At 48.9% G+C, this 21798-nt stretch overlaps 4 protein-coding genes across 4 annotated transcripts in view; 1 reads left to right on the forward strand and 3 right to left on the reverse strand.

Moving 5' to 3' along the window:
- LOC131210351 (transcription factor hamlet) overlaps nucleotides 1–4636 on the reverse strand; it is an 87043-nt gene extending 82407 nt beyond the window's left edge. Inside the window, exon 1 of the mRNA XM_058203583.1 lies at nucleotides 4600–4636. Within this exon, the coding sequence (XP_058059566.1) occupies nucleotides 4600–4636 (37 nt within the window). The remainder of the gene's footprint in view (nucleotides 1–4599) is intronic.
- Nucleotides 4637–17410: 12774 nt separating this feature from the next.
- On the reverse strand, nucleotides 17411–18550 carry LOC131210030 (RISC-loading complex subunit tarbp2). The gene is made up of 2 exons (XM_058203217.1): nucleotides 17945–18550; nucleotides 17411–17877 (listed from the first exon to the last, which is right to left on the reverse strand). Exons 1-2 carry the CDS (start codon nucleotides 18467–18469, stop codon nucleotides 17434–17436), a joined length of 969 nt encoding a protein of 322 aa, XP_058059200.1. The 5' UTR covers nucleotides 18470–18550; the 3' UTR covers nucleotides 17411–17433.
- Nucleotides 18551–18713: 163 nt separating this feature from the next.
- On the forward strand, nucleotides 18714–21248 carry LOC131208293 (gastrulation defective protein 1 homolog). Its single transcript, XM_058200972.1, has 3 exons — nucleotides 18714–18844; nucleotides 18919–20781; nucleotides 20933–21248. The coding sequence occupies exons 1-2, from the start codon at nucleotides 18757–18759 to the stop codon at nucleotides 20772–20774; spliced, it is 1944 nt and encodes a 647-aa protein (XP_058056955.1). The 5' UTR covers nucleotides 18714–18756; the 3' UTR covers nucleotides 20775–20781; nucleotides 20933–21248.
- Nucleotides 20824–21504, reverse strand: LOC131208294 (NTF2-related export protein). Its single transcript, XM_058200974.1, has 3 exons — nucleotides 21390–21504; nucleotides 21237–21323; nucleotides 20824–21179 (listed from the first exon to the last, which is right to left on the reverse strand). Exons 1-3 carry the CDS (start codon nucleotides 21411–21413, stop codon nucleotides 20868–20870), a joined length of 423 nt encoding a protein of 140 aa, XP_058056957.1. The 5' UTR covers nucleotides 21414–21504; the 3' UTR covers nucleotides 20824–20867.
- Nucleotides 21505–21798: the final 294 nt, after the last annotated feature.

The raw sequence follows: 21798 nt of genomic DNA on the forward strand, positions 1-21798 counted from the left end.
AAAAGAGGTGGTCAGAAACTGTAACGAGTCGCCGTCTAGTGTTCTGCGCTGCGCTGGCCATCCTGGGGATTGGGAAATAAAAACGGGTAAAACGATGCTGGAACTTTGCTGCAGAACTCGTCCGCGGGACGACAAAACGTGTAGCCCGAAAAATGGCAGAAATTGTGATGCCATAAAAGGATTGGACGATTTTTCGTCGTCTCGCTGCACTCCACCAACATTATCTCGGAAGAGCAAACATGGTGGATTGCATTTGCTTGCAACAATCGCACTACCGGACCGAAAAGGGCAAACCCACAAAAACATCGCGCTGACTAGTGGTAGGAGAAAAATAAAATACTATTTCTGGGAACGAGTTCTAACGATGCGAGCATTCAAAACTGGCGGCACCGTGTGCTGGTGAAAGGTTGGCGCACATTATTCGGCCATTAATCGGCGCGGGGTAAGCAAGCGTGTATCTGAATCTGGAAACTATGATTCGGCCGAGTTGTGTTTCTAAGAAACAACAGTATCTCTGCCAAAAATAATCATCCACAGTGGGTGCTGCCCCAGGGCTGCCATTGTGCGTTTGTTTGCCGACAACAATTGGCCTGGCAAAGGATGGCAAGATTTGTAAGCGTAAAGCTGCGAAGCGATGCAACTGCACTCGATGCACCACGGCGCATGCTGCACCCTGACCGTGGGATGATGGAGTCTAAAAATAGTACCAGCTACTGTCGAAATACTCAAAACACTATCAAAACACTGCGGCGGCAAGTCACACGTGGGGCAATACGGCCAACACGATGGACACATGATGCAACAAAATTTATTTCAACACAATAAACGATTTTATGAAATATGAGGATGAAAACTTAATTTAAACCGCTAACAAAATAGGAAAAAATATCACAAAAGTTGTGTCAGTAATAATCGGGTATGGTTGACCAGATTGAGTTAATTCTCTTAAATTACTTGGAGTCTGCTCCAGGATAAGAGATTTGCCACCGGTAAAGCAAGAATCTAATGCGTTAATGGCATTAACTTCAAGAAGATTGTCTTGAAAACTAAATCTTTTTCTTCAGTAGTGCCTCATCGTAAAGAAAGCATCCCACAGATGATCTGCTCCGTGGTCGCTGAATGGTTGGCCACATGTGGTCACCGTTTGCCGACCTTAGCCGACAGAACTCAACCTTCGTCTTATCTTGCCCATCTGAGCAGAAAGAAAGTATATGTACACACAAAATGGAATATTAATTACCATAGCCCGACACACACAGGCACAACGCCGCATCCTGGTGGCCATTTGGCGCAGTGTCAGAAAAGAATGGCGCAGTAGCGCTGGCGTGTTGCGTGTTGGTCTAGGAACGAAGAAAATTTATTGCCAATATCGTCGCCAACTAGCTCCGGCTCCGTGTGTACCGTTCTCAGGGCACTCCGAGCAACTGTCAAAGTGACAGCTGATCTTCCCTTTCACGCCAACCGGCACCGAAACCGCCGTCCGCCGCAAGGTGGATTAGAAATTCAAACCACACACCGGGGCCGGGACCGGGGCCACATTTCAATATCGTGTAATCAAAGTCATAAATAAAGTTTTTATCTTCACCCGGCCATCTACCTGGCCGTCCCCAATTAATGCTCGCCCTCCTGACAAGGGGGGCGTAAACGACAGGACCCTCCGGACCCCCCCGGGGCTGGGGTCCTTCGGGTGCGGGTGGTCGAAAATCCCTGAACCAGCGACCCCGGAAGAATTGCGTGCCGCGCCGAAGAAATCCCTGCTTTACGGTGACCACAAACTTGAGGCCTCTCCCCGGGCGTGCCAAGATTGATGTGTTGGCGGTGAGAAGGCCCACTAGAGGCGGCAGTAAAAGGACACTCGACACCACGTATCGTGCTGGAGGGGAGAGCTGACAGGACACGCGTCGCCCAGGTACCGAAGGCCATCATCATAAAAGGCACTGGACACTTACGCTCCCTTCCGTTCTCTCTCTGCCTCTGGTTTCGCCATTCTACAAGAGAGAAAGGGTCCTTCGACCCCCCACGGGGGGGACGTGATCGCTTTATGTAATCATAAACTTTATGACACCGATCCAAAAAAAGACCCTCTTAGCCGGGGCTCTGTCTCTGTCCGTTGTCCGTGTGAGTGATGAGTTCCAGACGGACGAAATGGCGCGCACTTTAACGACTACTCTCCCGGCCTCCGCCTCGGGCTGGCTAGCGAATGATAAATTAAACCAATTGACTTCTATCGGTTGTCTTAGAGAGGGCCCGGGAAATCCTAACCCCAGCTTAGCTACTGTTTACCATAAAAAGGCACCTCCGACCACGGGCCTATCGACTGTCCGCAGGAAACGAATGGAAAGCAGGGTCCGAACGGTGACGAACCGAGGGACCCTTTAATGTCCGCTCGGATGCATGTCGTTATACGCCACCCGCCACCAGTCAACCGTTTATTAATGGCGCTGTCTTTCCCTACCGGACCGGGGTGGTCCTGGCGGCGGATAGATTCCGGCCTTGTAATGAGCATCGCCACCCACCGGGTCTGGATTTAGTGGTCACCGAGGGTCACCGGCCGCGCCACCAAGATGGACCCGCCGGTCGACTACGATCGGAATGGGTCCGAATGGGTCGTAAAAATTTATTCCACTGTCCACTTGACGTGACTTGGACCGCAAGGCCCCGCGCCCCACCACCCCTGTAACTAGGAGTCATTTATTACCGGACGGTAACGGCGAAGGGAACGGTAGCTGGCGGCGCCATCCTTTCACGACTTCCTACAGACCCCGCACCCGGATGGGGTTCCTTCCTGCTTCGGTGGGACCAAAATCAGGACAGCAAGATTTGAATAGACAGGGCGGCGGCCATACGACCACAATTATGTTGGCCTTCCAGCTTTCTTCTTGGGTGGGACCCATCAGCCGGTGGGTGTTTCTATGTGCGTTCCGATCAAAGCCCCACCCAGGGCTCCCTCCCCAAAACAAGACCCACAGAGAGTTGTCGTGCGTCGGAACGGTCCTATCGGGACTGCTGCTTTCCATCATTAACGTCATCGAAAGGACCGTCCAGGGATAGGCGAGCACAACGGAAAACGATCAGACGAAAATGGCCTCTTGGTTGCCCCACGGTGGGTCATAAAACGGTGGTAGGTACGTAAAAATATTTATCGCACTTTTTTACGCCCTTCCGCCGCGAGGCGCAAGAGAAAGACAGAGAGCCAGAGTGGCTTGCCAGTTAACATGGACTCGCCAGGATGCTTCCGAAGACGAAGGTGTCTGCGCAGGGTGAGCCGCAAGCCAAGGTCCTTATCCTTCGGAGCCGGGCCCAACCACACTTACACACTCCAACGGGGTCGTTCGGAGCAAAATATGACACAGGGCTCCAGGGACCGGGGTGACGCAGTAAAGGTGAACCTCGGGCTCCGCGGCTACCGGAAGTGTACCCCCGGGCGACAGCGACCCCCTCGGCACCGTTTCCGGTCCAAGTCTTCAGGTCTACACTGGGCCCCCGGGTTAATGTCCCTCACCGGACGGTTTTATCTTCCCCACACGAGAGTCACCCTGTGACGCCCGTAATCTTCGTGGTGTGTGTGCCTGAGACAGGGCCCTCTGTGATATGATTGCATGTCATGTCCTGGCCCGTGGTGGTGCCGCGCCACTCGGCGACATGCAAGAATATTAACTTATTTCACTTGTCAATTATTATCTAGATGTGAGATCTCCTGCGGCCGGGCCGGACCACCGCCCACCGAGAGTGCGCCTCGCCTTCGGGGCCCATTTTCTTATGTCCATTTTATGGTCCCTCGCTTCCTTCCGCCCCCGGCAAAGCCCAGGGGGCGCCGAGACACGAGACCGGACACGGAGGGCCATCGGGCGTCTTTGGCGTCATCGTGTGCCCGCCGCCGTTGCCGTGGTGGTTGAGTGATTCTACTGCTTTGCGAATGTCCTTTTTTCTGTGTCACATCCATTACCATCACCATGAACCACCTCCAACCTCCTGGCCCCTCTGGGGCCGGGGCACGGATTGGCTGCGGTTTCGGTTGCCGCAGAGTCACGACCGCGGCCGGCAGCCACGGTGCCGGGGAAGATGGCGAAGGCTACATGGTATCATTTGGGACACTGGTCCGGTCCACATAAACGATATGACACAGCAAGGGTCGCCCCAACATTGGTTTGCTCTTTTATGCGGCCGGGGAAGCCGGGGCCCCATTTGGCACATGCGGACATGCGGCAGGACACTCTCTCTCGGCTCCGGTAATCGACTGTCCGCATCCGATGTTCGTGTCTAGTTGAGCGGCGCTTGTGTCCGTTTCTGTTTCTGCCCCTTTCTTTCTCGGACGTTGCCGATGGTGCCCCAGGACGTAGCGCACCGGGGAGAGCTTCGGCGTCACTTGGACGGGCTGTGGAAGGTGTGATTTAGTGACGGTCCCTGGGCCACAATATTTGACATGCTGGAGGTAATGGAAGGCAGTTAAGTACCCCAAAAATGTGATCAAGAGTTGAAAAGCATGTTGCAATATTTAATATCCAAAGTTGTTGGGGTTTTAGCAACACTTAAACGGGCCATGTTTCAGCTGCAGTTCAGTGCCATAAAACCAGTTATTCTTTGTCCCCACCAACCTACCTTGAGCAAATCGTCGAGCCACCGATTTGGAGCGCATCCTGTCGCAGACGCTCAACTTGGCCCTTACTTTCGACCACTTCCGAACGCAAGTGCCACAAACAGCACACACATTGGAAAACTAACCGGCGAGTTTCTCAAGTTCCCAGAATTCGCCTCCGTGTCTTGGCTGTCGTCTCGGAGGAAAAACTGGATCACACGTGGCCAAACGAAGACGGTGGGTTATGTTTTCGTTATGATCTTCACGTGTTCTTTTTTCTATTTTGAATTTTTTTCTTATTTTTAATTCGAACGAGCAACAACCTAGCACTAGCGAACAAACTTTACTTGGTTGTTCGACAAATTGCGTCCAAACAGTACCGCTCACAGCTTGCTAAGATTCCTCACGAATTGATAATCGTCTCGTCTTTCGAAAAATCAAAACGTCTCTCAGTACAAAACTCTAGTTCGGTTCAAACCACGGCCACCTGCGATCTCCACTGTTTATGTTGCCGTTGCACACGCCACGCACACACCGCACACCGCATCCTGCATCCTGTCTGGGGAGAGACCCTCGAGACAATCGATGGCGCGACGACGTGAAACGTCAATAAATCTCAAACAGCGCACAAAAAACAATAACAACAACAGCTGGCTCCACAACTCGTGCGTTTGGTTCTCGAGCAAACCGACCAACCGTCCGACCGACCGGCTCGACTCCGATGAAGGGATCGCTTGTTACTGGCCGCGGCCGACGGGCAACAGTACCACTTGACGCTACCGTGAATCCTTCGTCAGCAGCGCCGCGGTGCAAAACGGTGGTGGCGACCGTGTGTTCGCTCGCAAAACAAACGATGGGGAAAAAATAGAGACAAAAAAACCACCGACCGAACCGACTCTCCCGCACACACAGGCACACAAAACCCGCAAGGTGTGTGGCTTTACCGAGACGACTGTGTATTAACCCGTCGACGACGACAACGACTGATCATCGCCCGAGTCTCGATAGAGAAAAAAACACAAGAAATCCCAACGCTGGACACCACACAGCTAAGCGGGAAAAGAAAACAAAACACACATCGAAGAAGAGTAACGAATTAACCCAGCGCCAGCAACAAATGTCCACCATCGCGAGACGCCAATGTTTTGCGCTGTGTTTGCATCCCGCTCTCGCTCACGTTACCCTTTCGGTCGGTCGCGCTCACTCACCCATATCCCTTTTGCTCCCGCGATAGTGGGGGGCCCGCGGAAAACACCGCCGAGAGCGAGTGGAAAAAGGGAACAAACATTACCACTACACAGTCGGGGCACTAATACTAAAAGTACTCCCTGTGAGGAGGATTCTTGCTTGCTCTGGCCGCGTTTTTAATTCGCGCGTGTTCGCTATCTTTTTCTGCCGGCCCGCGAGCTATCTCCCTCACGCTCAATGGCTCGCGTATTGTTGTTTTCTTGCATGCTTTTGCTTGTTGTGGATCCAACTATTACTACCACTACTAGTCCGGAAAGGATAGTGGTCGCCACTGGTTGTCTCTTTCCGGCTGTCTGGCAAAGAAGAGAAACTGTTGGCAAACCGAAGTGAGTCAGGATTGTTGAAGGTAACGGTTTAAAAGGATGACACCATTAAAGTTTAAAAAAAAATTGGAGATGTTTTTAAGCCGTTGTTCTATGAGTTTATCAGGAAGCTCTTCACTAATGTTGCATTAGTGTTCCAAAGAAAACCACATAAATTATGAGTTCGGTTTACGAAACGCTGACGGTGTTCACTGAATTATATTAAACTTCAAATTTAAACATAATTAATGTTAGTTTGATCATCATGGTTGGGTATCCAAAAGGGTGCAAACAATGGGGAACATCTATCTCACAGCCAGAACAATGAAAATGAGAAAATCGCACGTAGCGGATAGAAAGAAAATGCCTCGGGCTTTCCGTTCCCTTTTCTTCGCCGACGGATCACTATTTTCTCCGCAACGGAGAAAAGCACTTCGCGGGAGTGTGACCGCGACAGACAGTAGAGTTTCCGTGTTTGCTCACTCGATTCTCCACTATTTTCCCACCCAGGCGTTCGGACCTCTCTCGGCTGTTTCTTCGTTCGCTCTCTCACGGCATAAGCGAATGCACCGGTATTGGGAAACGATCGGTCGGACTATCTCGCACACACTAGCCGGAAGCCCAACAGTCCAGTTCACCATAATTGAGGGACTTTTGCGACATGACCGAATAAAACGAATATAATTTAGACAAATTCTTTTGCACTAGAACAGTAACGGATATATAAATAATTCAATATATTTTGTGAACAAATTTCGTAAACTTATTTAGAAAATAAACTGTAGCTGAAATTACTTTGGATTTGTTAAATTCAAATTTTCAAAAAAAAGTTAGTACATATTACTGATAAGAAAAATAAAGGATATTCCCGCCATTCCTTTAGTGGAGGCGCATGGTCCTTGGACGCTTTACGTGTACAAAGAAAAACAAGTCTTTTAATATCAAACAACCTTCAAGCACTGAATGTGTAAATTTGAAATACTAAAATATTCTTTTGCCTGCGAGCCACGAGAAAAACCTCTCTACAAATCCGTTAGTCATGCAACCTGCTTAATTTTATGTTCTCTGGATCATCTGCATTTGTTTTTTTCCCGCCACTGCGATCTGTCCATTACGTGGCCCCAGCTGTCCCCGCCCAACCCATCGTGTTTATGGTCCTTCACCTAGCCTTCCCGATTAATGGATGCTATCGGTTTAGATTGGCCCCTTCAGCAATCATTAACGGCGTCGAAACCCTGCGCTTGGCTTGCACGCGCTATCTGATCAAACATCATCGCTTTAACGATCACAAACTCAGATGCCACAGGGAGCCGAACTTCGGAGGCCTTCAATACAAATAAGCTGCCCCGTTTCGACCCCGACTTCAGCGCGAGGGCCATCGGTGAAAAACCACTCAATTTGATCGGCTCCGGCATCCGAAACAGTGAGCAAAAGTGAAAGCACCCCGAACACGAACGAATTTCTCCCGTGCTCCCGAAAACCGAAAAAAGGAAAAGGAAAGGAAAAACAAGAACTACAGTTCCACCACAGGTCCAGTGAGGAAAACCCCTTATGGCCGGGCACGAACGCAAAGGGAAAAGAGCAACGAAACGTCCCCGCCATTTGACTGACCGGGCGGGCGGCTCGTAAAGCGTAATGAAAAGTTCACCTTAAATACCTGACGACCGTTTGCGAGTCGTGAAAATCAAGATTTTCCCGGCCCCATGCTACCCGCGACCTGTCGTTATTCGACTTGACCGTTGCAAATGAGCCTCCAACACCCCCACCGGGACGAAGCCTTCCTTCACGTTGGTTTCGTTAAAATATTTGCTACAGTTTTTCAGACACCTTCTCACTCTCTTTCTCTTTCTGTCTCAGTCTCACGTGCAGTGTGTTTCTCACGTTGTCACGGGAAAGGTGACACCAGCAACAACTTAAATCCAATGGCTACTCGATTTTCAAGCTTCACGATCTCGAACGGGCAACATAATTTGACATTTATGAGCTGGACGGCAGATTTGGAACCGCTTCGGTGAAGGAATGTCCAGCCCGGGTCGAGGGTGAAAGTGAAATTACCATAAAGCATAATAAACGAAAGGAACATTCCACCGCCACCGCAATGGCGATCTAATCTGGCAGCGGCAGTCGGGTGCGACATCGGAATGGCCCAATGGAACCAACAGCGGAGTAGACAAACACTGCACAATTGGGCGCCGAAGGATAACGTTCTACATGAGCACGGTTGCCGCTGAACCGTGGAGAATGGCCTTTTGCTCATTAAAACCTCAGCAGCGGCCACAACGAGCCAGCGAATAGGTTCCCGGGGCTCCTGGCGCAAAAGAAATTGAAAGCAAATAAATTATTTAACAACATTTTGTGCCATGTCCATTTTGACATTGGTCCGACGGAAGAAGAAAAATGAAGCCATCGAGGAGGAGAACTAAACGAAAGAGAATGCACTTGATGTCGTGTTTCTCTTTTGGTTTCTAAGGGAAGTCTAAATATTCATATTCATATACCTCATATACCGATTGGAACAGTCGTTAAATTAGTACCCATCTAAATATTTCAAATCTATCTTCACGGGACACAATGGATGAAATGTTTCGTTTACATTTGTTTCCAATTTCGCAGACATATCGTAAACATTATCAATTTTCAATCAAGCAGTTCTCTCCATTCCTGATATGAGCCAAGCCTCATTGGATTGCTCCACACTTTGCCGGCCCTTGATTAACATTCGATATTATCGATCGACTTTTTTCGTTCAAATTTTGGCTAATCGATTGAACCCCGGAACTTCACCGCGCTGTAGGTTCGGTTCTGCTTTTCTCCATCCTTCACACCTTTTATCGTTGAAATTTTCTCGCTCGCTGGAGATTTGCCAACATTTTGCTCATACTTTTGCTATATTGTTTGACACGACCGACAACCGGGGCGATTCAAAAGTCGAACGCAATTTGTTGAATTCTTTTGCTCACACCGTCCTTCGATGTAATTTTGCCAGAAAAACACGTTAATCATCTCGACCTTGATCGACAAACGAGACGAAGTACTGCTTTATTAATAGCCAGGACCCCCCGGAATCGGTGCCAACCACCGGGGAAACATTCCGGTACTATTACAGTGGTAGTGAAGTTGGTTATTGTTTGATTTCGTTTCGCGTCGGGCCTCGTTGTACGTCGAAGTCGAATCTAGATGAAGGACACAATCGGACACCAGAAAAGATTGCGTCTTTGTTTGTGAACTGATTTCAATATTCGCACGATCTTAATTTGGGAAAACTGATGTACAGCATAACAGGACATTACAACAGTACGAATCTGAGCACAAATGTTATTTTTCTTGCTCACATAATGAAGTTGATATTGACTTGACGGCACACAAAGTTTGTGCGGCAAATGTTGACACACAAAAACAGAACTCAATCGTACTCTGCTTGACTTTGGCGGTATTTTGCTGGATGCTGCCGGAAGAAAGACACACCCTGTGCCATAAATCCTCGATACATTTGTACATACGAAAAAGAAGGACCTTTTCAATGATATACGGTATCATCCAGCGTTTAGCTCCGCTCCAGAGCGAGCGAGCGAGAACGAGCCGGCAATGGAAAGAGAACAGAACGAACTTTTTACATAAGGACATATACTGGAAATCATCCTGCAACCAACACTATCATATCCGTGCCCAGCCGCCAGCGGAACGGTACATGGGATGTGTACACATCGCGCACAAAAAAAGGCAATGGCGGTGAACGAGATAACTGCCGACGCTGGAGATAAGACTAGATTCCGTGGCGTTCGGATTGCGTCGCATTTTCCACATTTTCCGCTCGGGGACAGATCTGCCCAATGGGCGGGCTGCTCGGAGCGTCCTATTTATTTTGCCGTCCCCTATCACGGCTCACCAATACCAACGCAACAGGGGGACATCCGGCAGCCTTCGCTATCTTGCTGGTATTGGTGGCCGGAAGTGCAATGTGGATGCTGCCCTTTCTCGGAGTCATCCCATGTGGCCACGCGGCCACATAGCGATGTCACTTCTGTAGCCCAGGAGCACGCTGTTGGATACTTTTGCGCATAAAGCATGACATAACAATGGAGGTCGAGTCAAATGTATGTAATAAAAAGCGAGAACAAACGCCTTTTCGCTTTGCGTTGCAAAGGGAACGAAAATTGGATCCGATGCTTGAAATTGTAACGACCGCATGCCATCGAATCGCTTGTCTCTTTGCGGGAAGCGAACGAACAATCAACGAAACAACCGTTGGTGAAGTTTTATTTCTCGCTGGTTTTGATTTTCTTCAAAAGGGATGGGTGATTTCTTGCAAAATCCTCCGTAAAAATGAACAGCATTGATGAGAAGATAAGAAGACAAGAACAATGAGACAACAATGACATGACGCGGTTGAGCAAAAAAAACCACAACAGCTGTTGCGAACCCCCACGTCTCCCCAGCGGCCATCGCGCATGCGTGCGTGCGAGTGTAGTAGTAACGGCAAGATTAGATGCCCCGTTTTGGTCAACGCCCACTTTGTGGTGGGGTTGTTGATATTTTCTCTCACAATTCGTGCTCCCTCTCTGTTTCTCTATTTCTCTGCTCCGCAGACTCTCTCTCCCCAAAAGGAAATGTGGAAATGATTTCTCCCCCCGAAACCGTGCGGCTGCGAAAGAGCAGGGTCGAGCGGAGGGAGCAGGGGCAAGGAAACACGGTTTCGAGTTTTGGCATTTTCCACCGCACCACGCTTTTCCTTCGCACCGTTCACGGCCGGATTGAAACTCTGGGCCGCCGCCGCCGCCGGGCGAACCGAGGTCTATGCAAATATTGCTTTTAGAAACACACGCTCTCGATGGAAAACGCAAACTCCGTTCACTTGCTTCCTCTGCGTTTTTCCGATCGATCGCGTTCAAGTGCAGACGAGTCGAGTCGGGAAAATCGGGGTGCTTTCGCTTTTCTGGCCACCAAATCGAAGCCGATGGTCGATCAATAACTTTAATAGAGTAAAACCGAAGAAAACGTGCTCCACGGCGGCAGGGCCGAACCCGGGGAACAGAAACGAAGCCAGATCGCCTTTGACCTAGTGGGGTTTTAGTTGGGTCATTCGAATCGAAGGGATAGTGCATTTAATCTGTCTCAATTAATGCGTTGGATTTTTCGATCCTGGTTTGGGGAAGGGTTTGTGGTCGGAATAAATTGCTGTCATCCGTTTCTGACCAGCATAACGTTGCACTATTGTTGAGCTGTTAACATTTACCTTCACAACGTAGCGCAACGAATTGCACACAATTACAACATAAATTAGCATAAAGCTAATTGAATGAGAAATTCGCCACTTCACCCAAAATCGCCTCGTAGGAAGTCGAAAGGCCCGACGGCCCGGCTCGATTCTTCACCTTCACTTGGCTCCTTTTTATTGAAAACTTAACGCTTACGCTAACGGGCGCTGCTACCGGTCAACGGGCAACAAGTATTTCCGCGTCGGGCCAAATGAGCGAGCCCCTAGCCGGGCAGGCGGACGGGTGCAAAATTTAAATTCACTCACGCTCCTTTGCCCTGCTCATTCCGGAAAGTCCATTAGACCCCACTGCACGGACCGACACGAGGGTTGCCGGTGCGCCATCGATCGCATGGAAGCGGCCTCGACTGAGGAGTGTGATTTTGCTTTATTGTTCCGTCGTAACGCTTTCGATTTCCTACAAATCGTGCGGTGTGCTTAAATTTATGCCGAAAAGAAGTTCGCACGGTTAAACGTTGCCGTCCGGGCGTTAATTGAAGCAGCTTTAAATGCTAACGGTGAACATACGAGCAGCGTATCGAAGGCTCGGGCCACCGGAAAGAGCCGGACCACCGCATGACCACCAGCTAGTCAGCCGGCTCAAAGAGCTATGTAGCACAATCTACGGCTATGCTCCACATTTCATCTAATCCGGAGTATAGAGATATGGAATAATGAGCCGGTGTGGGCCTCTCGATAAGATTGCGCGGCGAATGTCGGAGTTTCAAGTCCGGTGCCGGATGCCCGAAAAATGACCCCTGACCGGAATCTGGGTAGGATAAGGCATCCCCGTCCGTACTGGCAGTGGGTAAACTGTGTACTTCGCCGTGCTCGTTAGGATTCCAATTGCTAAGACACACTTGCCATGCGTAAGGCACATTATTGTTTTGTTTTTTTTTTTATTATTACATTTTTCGCAAAACGGTATGACAACCGGTTGCGTGTGACGCCATGCTGACCAACACGGCCGACGATCGCCTGCCGGGAATCATCATCATCGTCATTGAAGGATGATAATGTGCACACCGCATGCACCTTGAAAAACCCCGCGTCTAGAGGTTGTTCCGAAAGCTCGTCGAAAGTTAAGAAATTGAACAAATAAAGATAATAAAAAGTCTACAGAACGACGTACGATAAATTCACAAGCTGGCCGAAACTACAGTACGGTACAGTAAAATAAACAAAACCAGTTCAAACGGTTTTGTTACTTATTGCGATCTGATTTTAAGTAAAAACAGCAAATTTTTCCGACCAACCTTAGCGCGTTTTACAAAAGTGCTAATTGAAGGGAAAAGGTACCACCGACTCAATGCGTGACGTATTCACATTTCTGGAATGCGATTACCTCGGCGTAACAATCGCTACTGCTCATCTACACTTCACACACAAATTCTGTACCCCAAAATGAAGAGCGGCCGTTCCGGGGGACCCCCGCAGCAGGGTCCTTCGTCGGTTCCAGCACTGTCTTCCGTGGTCGTCGCAATCGGACGTCCTTGCCGGAGCGCTGGTACCACCGTTAGCACCGTTTTGCGTGCAAGCATCGAAACGGCCCTAAATGGTTGACCAACGGGAGCTTAGTGGCGACTTACTTGCGACAATTCGAGCGCAACCGACAAGTGCCACAATTACGCGCACAGGAAACAGATCGTGAAGCCAGCACGCACGAACGGAATTCCGACTCACGCGGTAGGTGCTCACTTGTCCCCGCCGCCACCGCCGCCGTTCGCTTACGTAACGGTGTACTTAGTGGCGTGGGCCCCAAGTGAACATTCGGCCGAAAATCCCTCGGAACACGTCACGTTTCCTTCCCGTCAACTTCAACTTGGGCGTGGGCACGGTCCGGTTGATTTTCACTATGTCAAGGTTAGCGCTTTAAAGTGTTGACGAACGGGCACTTTAAAGCGAACGCCAATGGCCGGCGTTCACCGGAACCGTTGGCCAGCCATCCGTGATTTCCACGATTTTTCCACGGAGGCGCGTGAATGGTTCTGTGTGTGGTCCCACCACCTAACCGACCGGGAAAAGCACGAATCTCTGTCAAGGTTTTCGGGAGGCCGGAACGTGATGTTACGAACAGCATCCTACGCCACCACAGCTGATGCTGGTGATCTGGTGGCGAAACTAGACGATTCGTCAACAAAATTGGCGATTACGACTTAATTTTGCACTCGAATTGGTAAAAATTTGGACCGATGTCGGTCACTCATTCGGAGCGATGGTTCCGATTAACGTTTCTTCCGTTCGGTCGATGGATTTTGGTCATTGACGTAGAATTGATGGTTGGAGGTTGTGTGGGAAATCCACATGACCACGATGTTCACCGAGAGGGTGAAAACAGTTGTTGCATTTTCGGCCACAATTTTCGGCGGGGTGTTCAAAATTAGCAAAATAAGAAAAACACTCCGTTGCAGCTGCATTTGTGTGACGCATACTCATTGCGATGTATTAATATTTACTGCGTTCCACTTGTCTTGAAAATGTAATTCAAACGCATGAAATGACCGGGAATTGGAATTCGAAGTCCCTCAAAAAGCCTCAAATATTAGATCATCTACAGGATAACGACTAACCCCAAACGATAGTTTCATCTCCACCGTCTGCGCCTCTGGTAAATGATAAGCAAAGCGGCCCTTTAAGGATGCCATTGTATATGAAAACGCGTAGATAATCGAAATTAAGACATTTTTCCGAAGAATGCTTCATTCTTCGTGTGCTTCACAGTAAGGACTTGCCTCGGGCAATTATGATGATAAGAAGCTTTTAGAATCTCAACCCACCGGCCCACCAGACCATCCTCCTTTCGAGCTAATGGACTTGGCTACTGGCTGCCTTGGACTTTCGGGGGCTTTTGGGGCGCCCGGGTGGAAGCACTCCGGCGGGTTGGCTCACTAATGGAAATTCATTAGCACATTGAGCAGAACACGCATATGGACGGGATTAGATACAGCAAAGCCATTTTCGGTGTAAATCATCCCCAAATTGGTCACTTCGGACTTCATTTCCATTGCGGTATTAATTGGAATTGTCCAAACAAACGGCCGGCCGGTTTCATATTCAGTGCCCCCCAAAAATCGAGCAGTTTCATCAATGCGTGTCCAGAGTGATCCACAAAGAACCCGGTGCTTGGTCGCCACGCCACGCCAGCCACATTCCAAAACGGCGAAGCCCCACCACGTAGAAACACACAAAACAGAAAATTACCAGAGCCCACAAAGATAAGCATGAAATATTTCGCTACCAAATTGCGTGGCAATGAATATGGAAGTCATATTTAAATGGAAATCAAAACAGAAAACCCAGATACCTCGCCGCCGTCGCCGTTACCCCTTTCGACCGGTTGCGACCACTTTGGCGACACGAAACGGTCACCAGCGCAGGCCCATATTTCGTATGCCCATAACATGGGCGATAATGTGGAAAATGGGATCGCAAATTTGGAATAAATTACCTTCACGCCAATTCGGCCAGCCGGGACAGGCGGAAGGTTGGCTTTGAGGGAGCAGAATCTCCTTCCCGCCCGGCAGAGGTGAGCGTCTTCGGCGGGGTCACAGATTGCGATCAATCCAGGCTGCGCGCACCCATCGTCGGATTCCATCGGTGGCCTTTTTCGTGCTAAATCTGGTGACATTTTTACCCCAGCCGGCCAGGTGGAGTTTGTCGTGAGGAAAAGCAAGTAAAATCCTAGCGGACAAAATCATCGTCATATCCTGTGACCGTGGTACAGGGCAACACTGAGCGGGAAACGGACCTCTCGACGTGCTAGTGCTTGATGAATATTCATTGCAAAGTTTATTAAAAACGCAATAAATTTCCAAAAATATGATTATGACTCGCACGCACTATCCGCCTATCCGCTTCATTTGGAGGGTTCCGCGAGCCTGATCGGAACCAGCGTTCCTGTAACTCTTTCGTCTCCGCGTTTCATCGGTTAACTTCTTCCCGTCCCTTGACCACCGCAGGAGAAAACAGGATATGGTCACACGTCCCACACATTAGCTTAGGGGTGAGTTCCTGGGCAGTCCTTCGATTGCAACGCTACGAACGCATTGCTCATTAGTGGCGGTGAAAAAATGTAAATTGGTCGCGCGGTGTTTGGCTTGGCCTGGGTCACTGATTATGAGTCAAAAGGCATCAGATAAGACTGTCTCTGTCGTCTGCGTTTGACCGCTTTGCGTGTTCTGCAGTGAAACATGACTAATTAGGAAGGTTTCCATTCGTGAGTGAAAAAAATCAGGGATCATTTGAACAATTAGAATATTTATTCTCTATATCCAGAGCGTAGTGAGACGAAAATTATGATTTCTCACAAAGCGTTGCTTAACCGCTTCCAGCTCATCCTTAACCCCGGTTCCCAGAAGGTGGAGTCTTTCGAACATAGCCAAATTGGTCACAGTTCGCACAACACCACAAAACAAACAGACTGCCCGGAACGGTCGGAAGCGATAAGTTAATGTTGGGGGCCAGTTTTTTGTTGCTCCTTTACACCGCCTGATAGCATTGTCGACCTCTGTGTTCCGGCCCTATGAACCGACGGGAAAGGAAAAACAGGACTCACGCAAACATCCATGACGAAACGACCACATGTCTGCGGGATGCTCTTGGAAGCACGTACCGATAATTGGTGTGACAACGGAGGCCCGCTCTAGCGAGTGTTGTACAAGTGTCGTGATCGTGGTCCTGAAATCCTGCTTATCCTGCACCAGAGACAACGTTGATCTCTAACGCTCTCTGTAACGGTTCGTTTTACGGGCAGAGTTGTTGGTCCTACGGCAACTTCCCTCTGTCACGACGGTATCGGGAATAGAAACTCGGAATTATTTCTGCTTTTGGGCACGAGACCCAACATATGATAAGAAACAAAATTAGTTTTCGCTACAGCGAAAAGATCAGCTAAATATTAAACACTTGAGTATTGAACAACTCTCGAGTGCAAACGCGCAATTATGTTGTTAAAATTCACCCTGGAAACATGGGCAACGGGACGGAATTTCGTAAAAAATACTCTTTTGCGGCCGGTTTTGATGAGACAAAAAGATATTATGTACCTAAAAAAAGGTTGCTTTCTGCATCTTACGAGCCATCGGGGAAAACCATGTTACGTCCACTCGAGACCATATGCACTCTCAATCCATCGGAGGGCCCTTATGAAAAAGCAGCAGGTAACATGTTTATCATTAAACACCCAAGCGGCGGAAAAGCAGATTTTCCGGATTTTCAAAACCCCCCTTTCAGCAGTGTGCGCTCTACGCAGCTACTTCGTCCGATAAATTTCGCTCTTCGCTGGCATTGGGACAATAAAGGACAGTTTGTGGTTGAGTTGCATCTCGAGTAGAGCCACGTGACAACAATTGAGCGCAAGATATAACATTTTTGCAAGAAGCACAAGTTGAGTTTCATGCCGTAAAACAACAATTTTCCAGTCTCCGTCCTCGTACTGGGCATCCTGGAGAGTATAGCGATTCCAATACGAACCGAAAAATCAAAAATCGGGAGACCACTACGAGCCTAAGAGATTATTGAATATTTCAGATATCTGGTAAATTACCCTATGCAACGCATTATCACCTCCGCAACAGCGTTTATTACAATGTATGAGTCATTTACTCGGTATCAGTTCGCTAAAAACACACTCGTCGTTATTAAATAACAAAATGTGGTTCCACATAATGCAATTGGAACTATGTAAGGCGACTTCAGAAGAGGCGCGCCTTTTTGCAAACGGTGCCTTCGCTTTCGGTGGCTTCAGTGCCGTCTTGAGACTGAACTAACATTCCTTGCCAAGGATGATTTGTAGTCTTTAAACCATTTGTCTCTGGGTCATTTTCGAACCACTCACACTTCGTTTCGGCCAAACGTGAAAAGTATGAAGTGTTTTGATCCAATTCAATTGCCTGGAAAGGTGGAAGAATCATTGGTTAAAGTATTGCCGAGAAATGAGATATTCAGATCAACCGTTTGAAATTGTTGCTATCGGATGTAAAATTCTGTTTTTGAGAGATGCAAGGGAAACGGTAAAAATTTACTGCGGCTCGAAATCTTTATTCACACGCCGTCTAACATACCTGCGTAAAGTTCAACATGTCGGAAAAGTATCTGAATACATTATTGTAGAGTTCGTCACCAACGCCCATAATGAGACAGTCGTATTCCGGGTTGATGAGCTCAAATGTGCTCAAATACCCGCCGCTGCTCAACCCAGTGTTCGAATCGTGCAATTGAATGGCGTACTTCAGGTTAAGAGCTTGCGGAATACGGTGACACTTTTCGCAAAGTGTTTCATTTGTATCGGCCATTACCGCGAGCGCTTCAGCGATGCGGGCTTCTGGGAGACTCATGAAGAAATCGTGCCGATCGGCGATCGTTACGCCTAGTTTCTTCTTATTGGCCGATTGGCTGTACTCGCGATATGTGCGTACCACCTGTTCATCCTCGTTCGAGGCCTCTTTCAAGGCCAGGTCGATGGTCTGTAGCTGAAGACAGGTTTCTTCCACGGGTAGCTGGAAGACCAAAACCAGAAGAAACAGATTAAACCTGCACGATTAGACCTGGCATGACAGTATTTACCGCCTGCAACGTTTTTATCATCTCACTGCAAGCTGCCTGCTTGGCACCCTTCTTTGTTGTGTGTGTTCCACGGCGCACAATGTCCCGGATGCGACACTCGTATTCAAAGAGTGGGGCGTGCGATGGTCCGACGTTTCGAACCAAATTGAACTCCGGCAGAGGAAAGCAACGCTGAACGCAAATATCCCGTACGAGCATCACTTTATCTCCGGTATCCAGATTGCCACCATCCTCCGTCATCCGGCCATCGGCGTCATCGTCTTCGTCGGTTGGAATACCGAGCAGTAAGCAAATCAGCTGCCAAGCGGCTTCGTGTTTGGAGTCTTGCTTACTCCGGCCAACGCCCGTGGCACTTTTTGCCATGGCCGTCGCTCGGTGTGTGAATGTTTTCTGGTTGACGCCGAGTGAAGAGGACGCTTCGCCAAGAAAGGCATAACTCGGTATTGCGGCCGATTCCTTTTGGCAAATCTCCTGAAGCAAGGTGACCGGTGTTTTGCCTTTCAAAATGTTCGCCTTGATCGACATTCTCCACCCTACAGTTTAACTTCTAAACCACAAATGTAAGAATACCGCACGTTCTTGTTGTTCTCATCTGAGATATTTTGAGTCATGGTGCACTGTGGCAAGACGATGGGTTTTCGAATCGTTCCCGAAGGGAAACATGTTGCAACATACTGTCAAACGCTAGATTGTTTTGTATGTAAACAAAGCATGCCATTTGATATTTACTTAGCGATCAATACCTACCAAGAAGAGGAGTTCTTTTTTTCTGGAAAACTAGAAAAACAGAACCTACGGTTCCACTGGTCACCATGAATCGGGGAAAAATCACGTTTGGTAAAATTAATCTAAAGTCTTCCACCGTGCCGTCCGACAATGATTCGAAGCCTTCCACTTCTGGTAAATATTGTAGTACACTTAGCTTTCATTCATATCATATTCGTATTTATCTGATCTTGCTCTACCCTTTACAGCAACTGAAACATCGACGGATGGTTTCGGATCGTTTGGCCGAATCGCAGTCCTCCCAACGCAAGCCGATGCGGTCGAGAAAATAGCAGAAGAGCTGGATAACAGCAAACTGCAAGAGGTGATGGGCATCACAGGATTTGGCCGGAAACAGGCACAGAAATTCGACATCAACGAAATGATTCAGCGTGCCAAACAGAGTTCACGGAAGGCTCCGATCGATCGACACAGTGTCATCAACAAGCCGGCGGACAGTGACGGTGAAGGCGACGCTGACGACAACGAGGATGTGATCGGTCCCTTACCTTCGTCCGGCGAGGGAAGTACTAAGGGAACTGAACCCGATGCAGAGCGAGATGAGGAAGATGACGACGAGGAGGACGATGACGAGTACGATGAAGATGCACCGATCAATAAACTGCCACACTCGCACGAAGTGGAAATGCGCCACGGCAGCAAGGCCATCATTGCGCTCGCCAGCGATCCGTCCGGCGTGCGGCTGGCTTCCGGCTCGATGGATTACAACGTGAACTTTTGGGACTTTTCCGGCATGGATAAATCGATGAAAAGCTTCCGCTCGCTGCAACCGTGTGAAAATCATCCAATCCGCGCGCTGCATTATTCCTTTTCTGGCGATATGATGCTCGTCGTTTCGGGCAGCTCCCAAGCGAAGGTGCTCGATCGCGACGGGTTCGAGAAGATGGAGTGCGTCAAAGGGGATCAGTACATTGCAGACATGTCCAAAACAAAGGGACACATCGCCGGCTTGACGGCCGGTTGTTGGAGTCCAGTGAAGCGCGAAGAGTTCCTCACCAGTGCCCACGACTCCACGCTACGGACGTGGGTTTTTGCGAAGACTAAAGAACAACGGGCGGTCATTAAAACCCGTGCGCAGGGTGGTCTGAAGACAATTCCCACAAGCTGCACGTACAACCGCGAGGGCACATTGATAGCGGCCGGTTGCAGCGATGGTTCCCTGCAAACATGGGACACACGCAAGATGTTCGTCAACACTACACACTGCATACGGGAGGCACATGTCAAGGGGAGCGAAATTTCGTCGGTCCTATTTTCGTACTCCGGCTTTCAGCTTGCCTCACGTTCGATGGACGAGACACTCAAGCTGTGGGACATGCGAGCGTTTCGAAAGCCCTTGCACGTCTTCGACGGATTGTACAGCCGTTACGATACGACCGATTGTTGCTACAGTCCGGACGACACGATGATACTGACAGGAGAATCGCTCCCAAAAGGCGCCCAGCAGGCGCACCTTTACGTGTACGACACAAAAACCTTCGCTCAGGTAGCCAAACTCCCGATCGCGGATTCCCATGTCATCCGCACGCTGTGGCACCCGAAATTGAATCAAATTTTCATCGGCTGCGGGAACGGCGTGATCCGTGGGCTGTACGACGAAAAACGAAGCATGCGCGGAGCGAAACTGTGCGTCGTAAGGACACACCGCAGGAAGAAGGATTCTGAGATCGTTGGGACGACTCAAATCATTACACCCCACGCGCTGCCAATGTTTCGCCAAGAAAAGGTGCGCTCGGTGCGCAAAAAGCTCGAGAAGGATCGTCTGGATCCGGTTAAATCCAAGCGTCCAGATCTGCCAATCACCAGTGGACAGGGTGGTCGAGTGGCTAGCTCGGGTGGAACACTGTCATCGTACGTTATCCGGAACCTGGGCCTGAGCAAGCGCGTCGAAGATGACCAGGATCCGCGCGAGGCCATTCTGAAGTATGCGAAAGAAGCGGCCGAAAATCCTTACTGGATTGCCCCGGCATACGCGAAAACACAACCCAAACCAATATTCAACAACGAAGACGAACCGGAGGCAAAGAAACCGAAAGCAGAGTAACATTAAGGTAGCGCTAAAAATACGACTATCAATGATCATTCATCTGTGCTTAAAATACGTTTTATTATAAAAGATGTGTTACGCGGAGTTGGTTCAGAAGATGCCATCCTGCAAGCGGAAACAGTCGCTAACGATCCGCCATTTGTCACCTTCCGCAGTAATCATGAACGTTTGCTGGAACGGTTTGGTGGGATTGTCCTGAAACCTAGCCGTGCCGGACACCTGAACGAGAAACGTCGGTTGCGTCGACACGGATTCGTCCACGATCGGTTGTGCATCGAGTGTTGATACCGTGTGCTCCGAACGCGGCAGTTCCTGGAAAAATTTCTCAATTCGTTCCTTGCCACTGGAACCGTTTCCGTTCCACACCAATATTCCGTTGTCCATGTAAAGTCGCGCCATTTGCTAGAATAGAACAGTTAATCATGTTTTTTGTCTCAAATGCTAATAAAATAAACTCACATGACGCTTTTTGTCCACACTTTCGTAGTACAGCTTTGTAAACTCTTCCGCCGTCGTGCATGCCGTGTCAATCTTTGTTCGCATGACCTACAGCGAGAATAAATAGGAAAATAAGTACATTCATGAGCAGCGTTAAGATTTGTGCTAACTTACTTGGTCCAACTGTGATGAAGCCATCGTGAATTAGGACTTGATTAGTGTACGTAGTTCGTGGTTCAATAATCCCACAACGCGTTGCCGGTTCTTTACTACTCGGAAGGCTTGTTTACATTCCAATGACAGTTTGTCCTTGACGTTGTGACGTCTTTCGATGCCCTTTGGAAATGGCTAGGAAGGGTTTAAATAATTGCTCCTGTAGTTCTGTGTAATATATAAAACAGAAAACATGAATTGACCAACAGCATTATCGAGAAATTTCCCTTTTTTGTGATGCAAATATATCCATCATATATGTCAACGAACCTTTACACTGGTTGTTATCGAATATCCTCAGCAGCCCGTTAAACAACGATGAAAATAATCCTGCTCAAGACTGCAGTTTTTTGGGGTTAAATACTAACTC

Source organism: Anopheles bellator, chromosome 2 (genome assembly GCF_943735745.2).
Source record: "Anopheles bellator chromosome 2, idAnoBellAS_SP24_06.2, whole genome shotgun sequence".
Classification (NCBI taxonomy): Eukaryota; Metazoa; Arthropoda; class Insecta; order Diptera; family Culicidae; genus Anopheles; species Anopheles bellator.

Excerpts from the sequence above, each read along its gene's own strand:
- LOC131210030 (XM_058203217.1), bottom strand. The coding sequence starts at position 18,469 with ATGTCGATCAAGGCGAACATTTTGAAAGGCAAAACACCGGTCACCTTG. Across the intron at positions 17,878-17,944 it reads TGATAAAAACGTTGCAGGCG|CTACCCGTGGAAGAAACCTG; the intron begins GTAAATACTGTC and ends TTGGTCTTCCAG.
- LOC131208293 (XM_058200972.1), top strand. The coding sequence starts at position 18,757 with ATGAATCGGGGAAAAATCACGTTTGGTAAAATTAATCTAAAGTCTTCC. Across the intron at positions 18,845-18,918 it reads TTCGAAGCCTTCCACTTCTG|CAACTGAAACATCGACGGAT; the intron begins GTAAATATTGTA and ends TACCCTTTACAG.
- LOC131208294 (XM_058200974.1), bottom strand. The coding sequence starts at position 21,413 with ATGGCTTCATCACAGTTGGACCAA. Across the intron at positions 21,324-21,389 it reads CTTCATCACAGTTGGACCAA|GTCATGCGAACAAAGATTGA; the intron begins GTAAGTTAGCAC and ends TTCTCGCTGTAG. Across the intron at positions 21,180-21,236 it reads GTGTGGACAAAAAGCGTCAT|CAAATGGCGCGACTTTACAT; the intron begins GTGAGTTTATTT and ends GTTCTATTCTAG.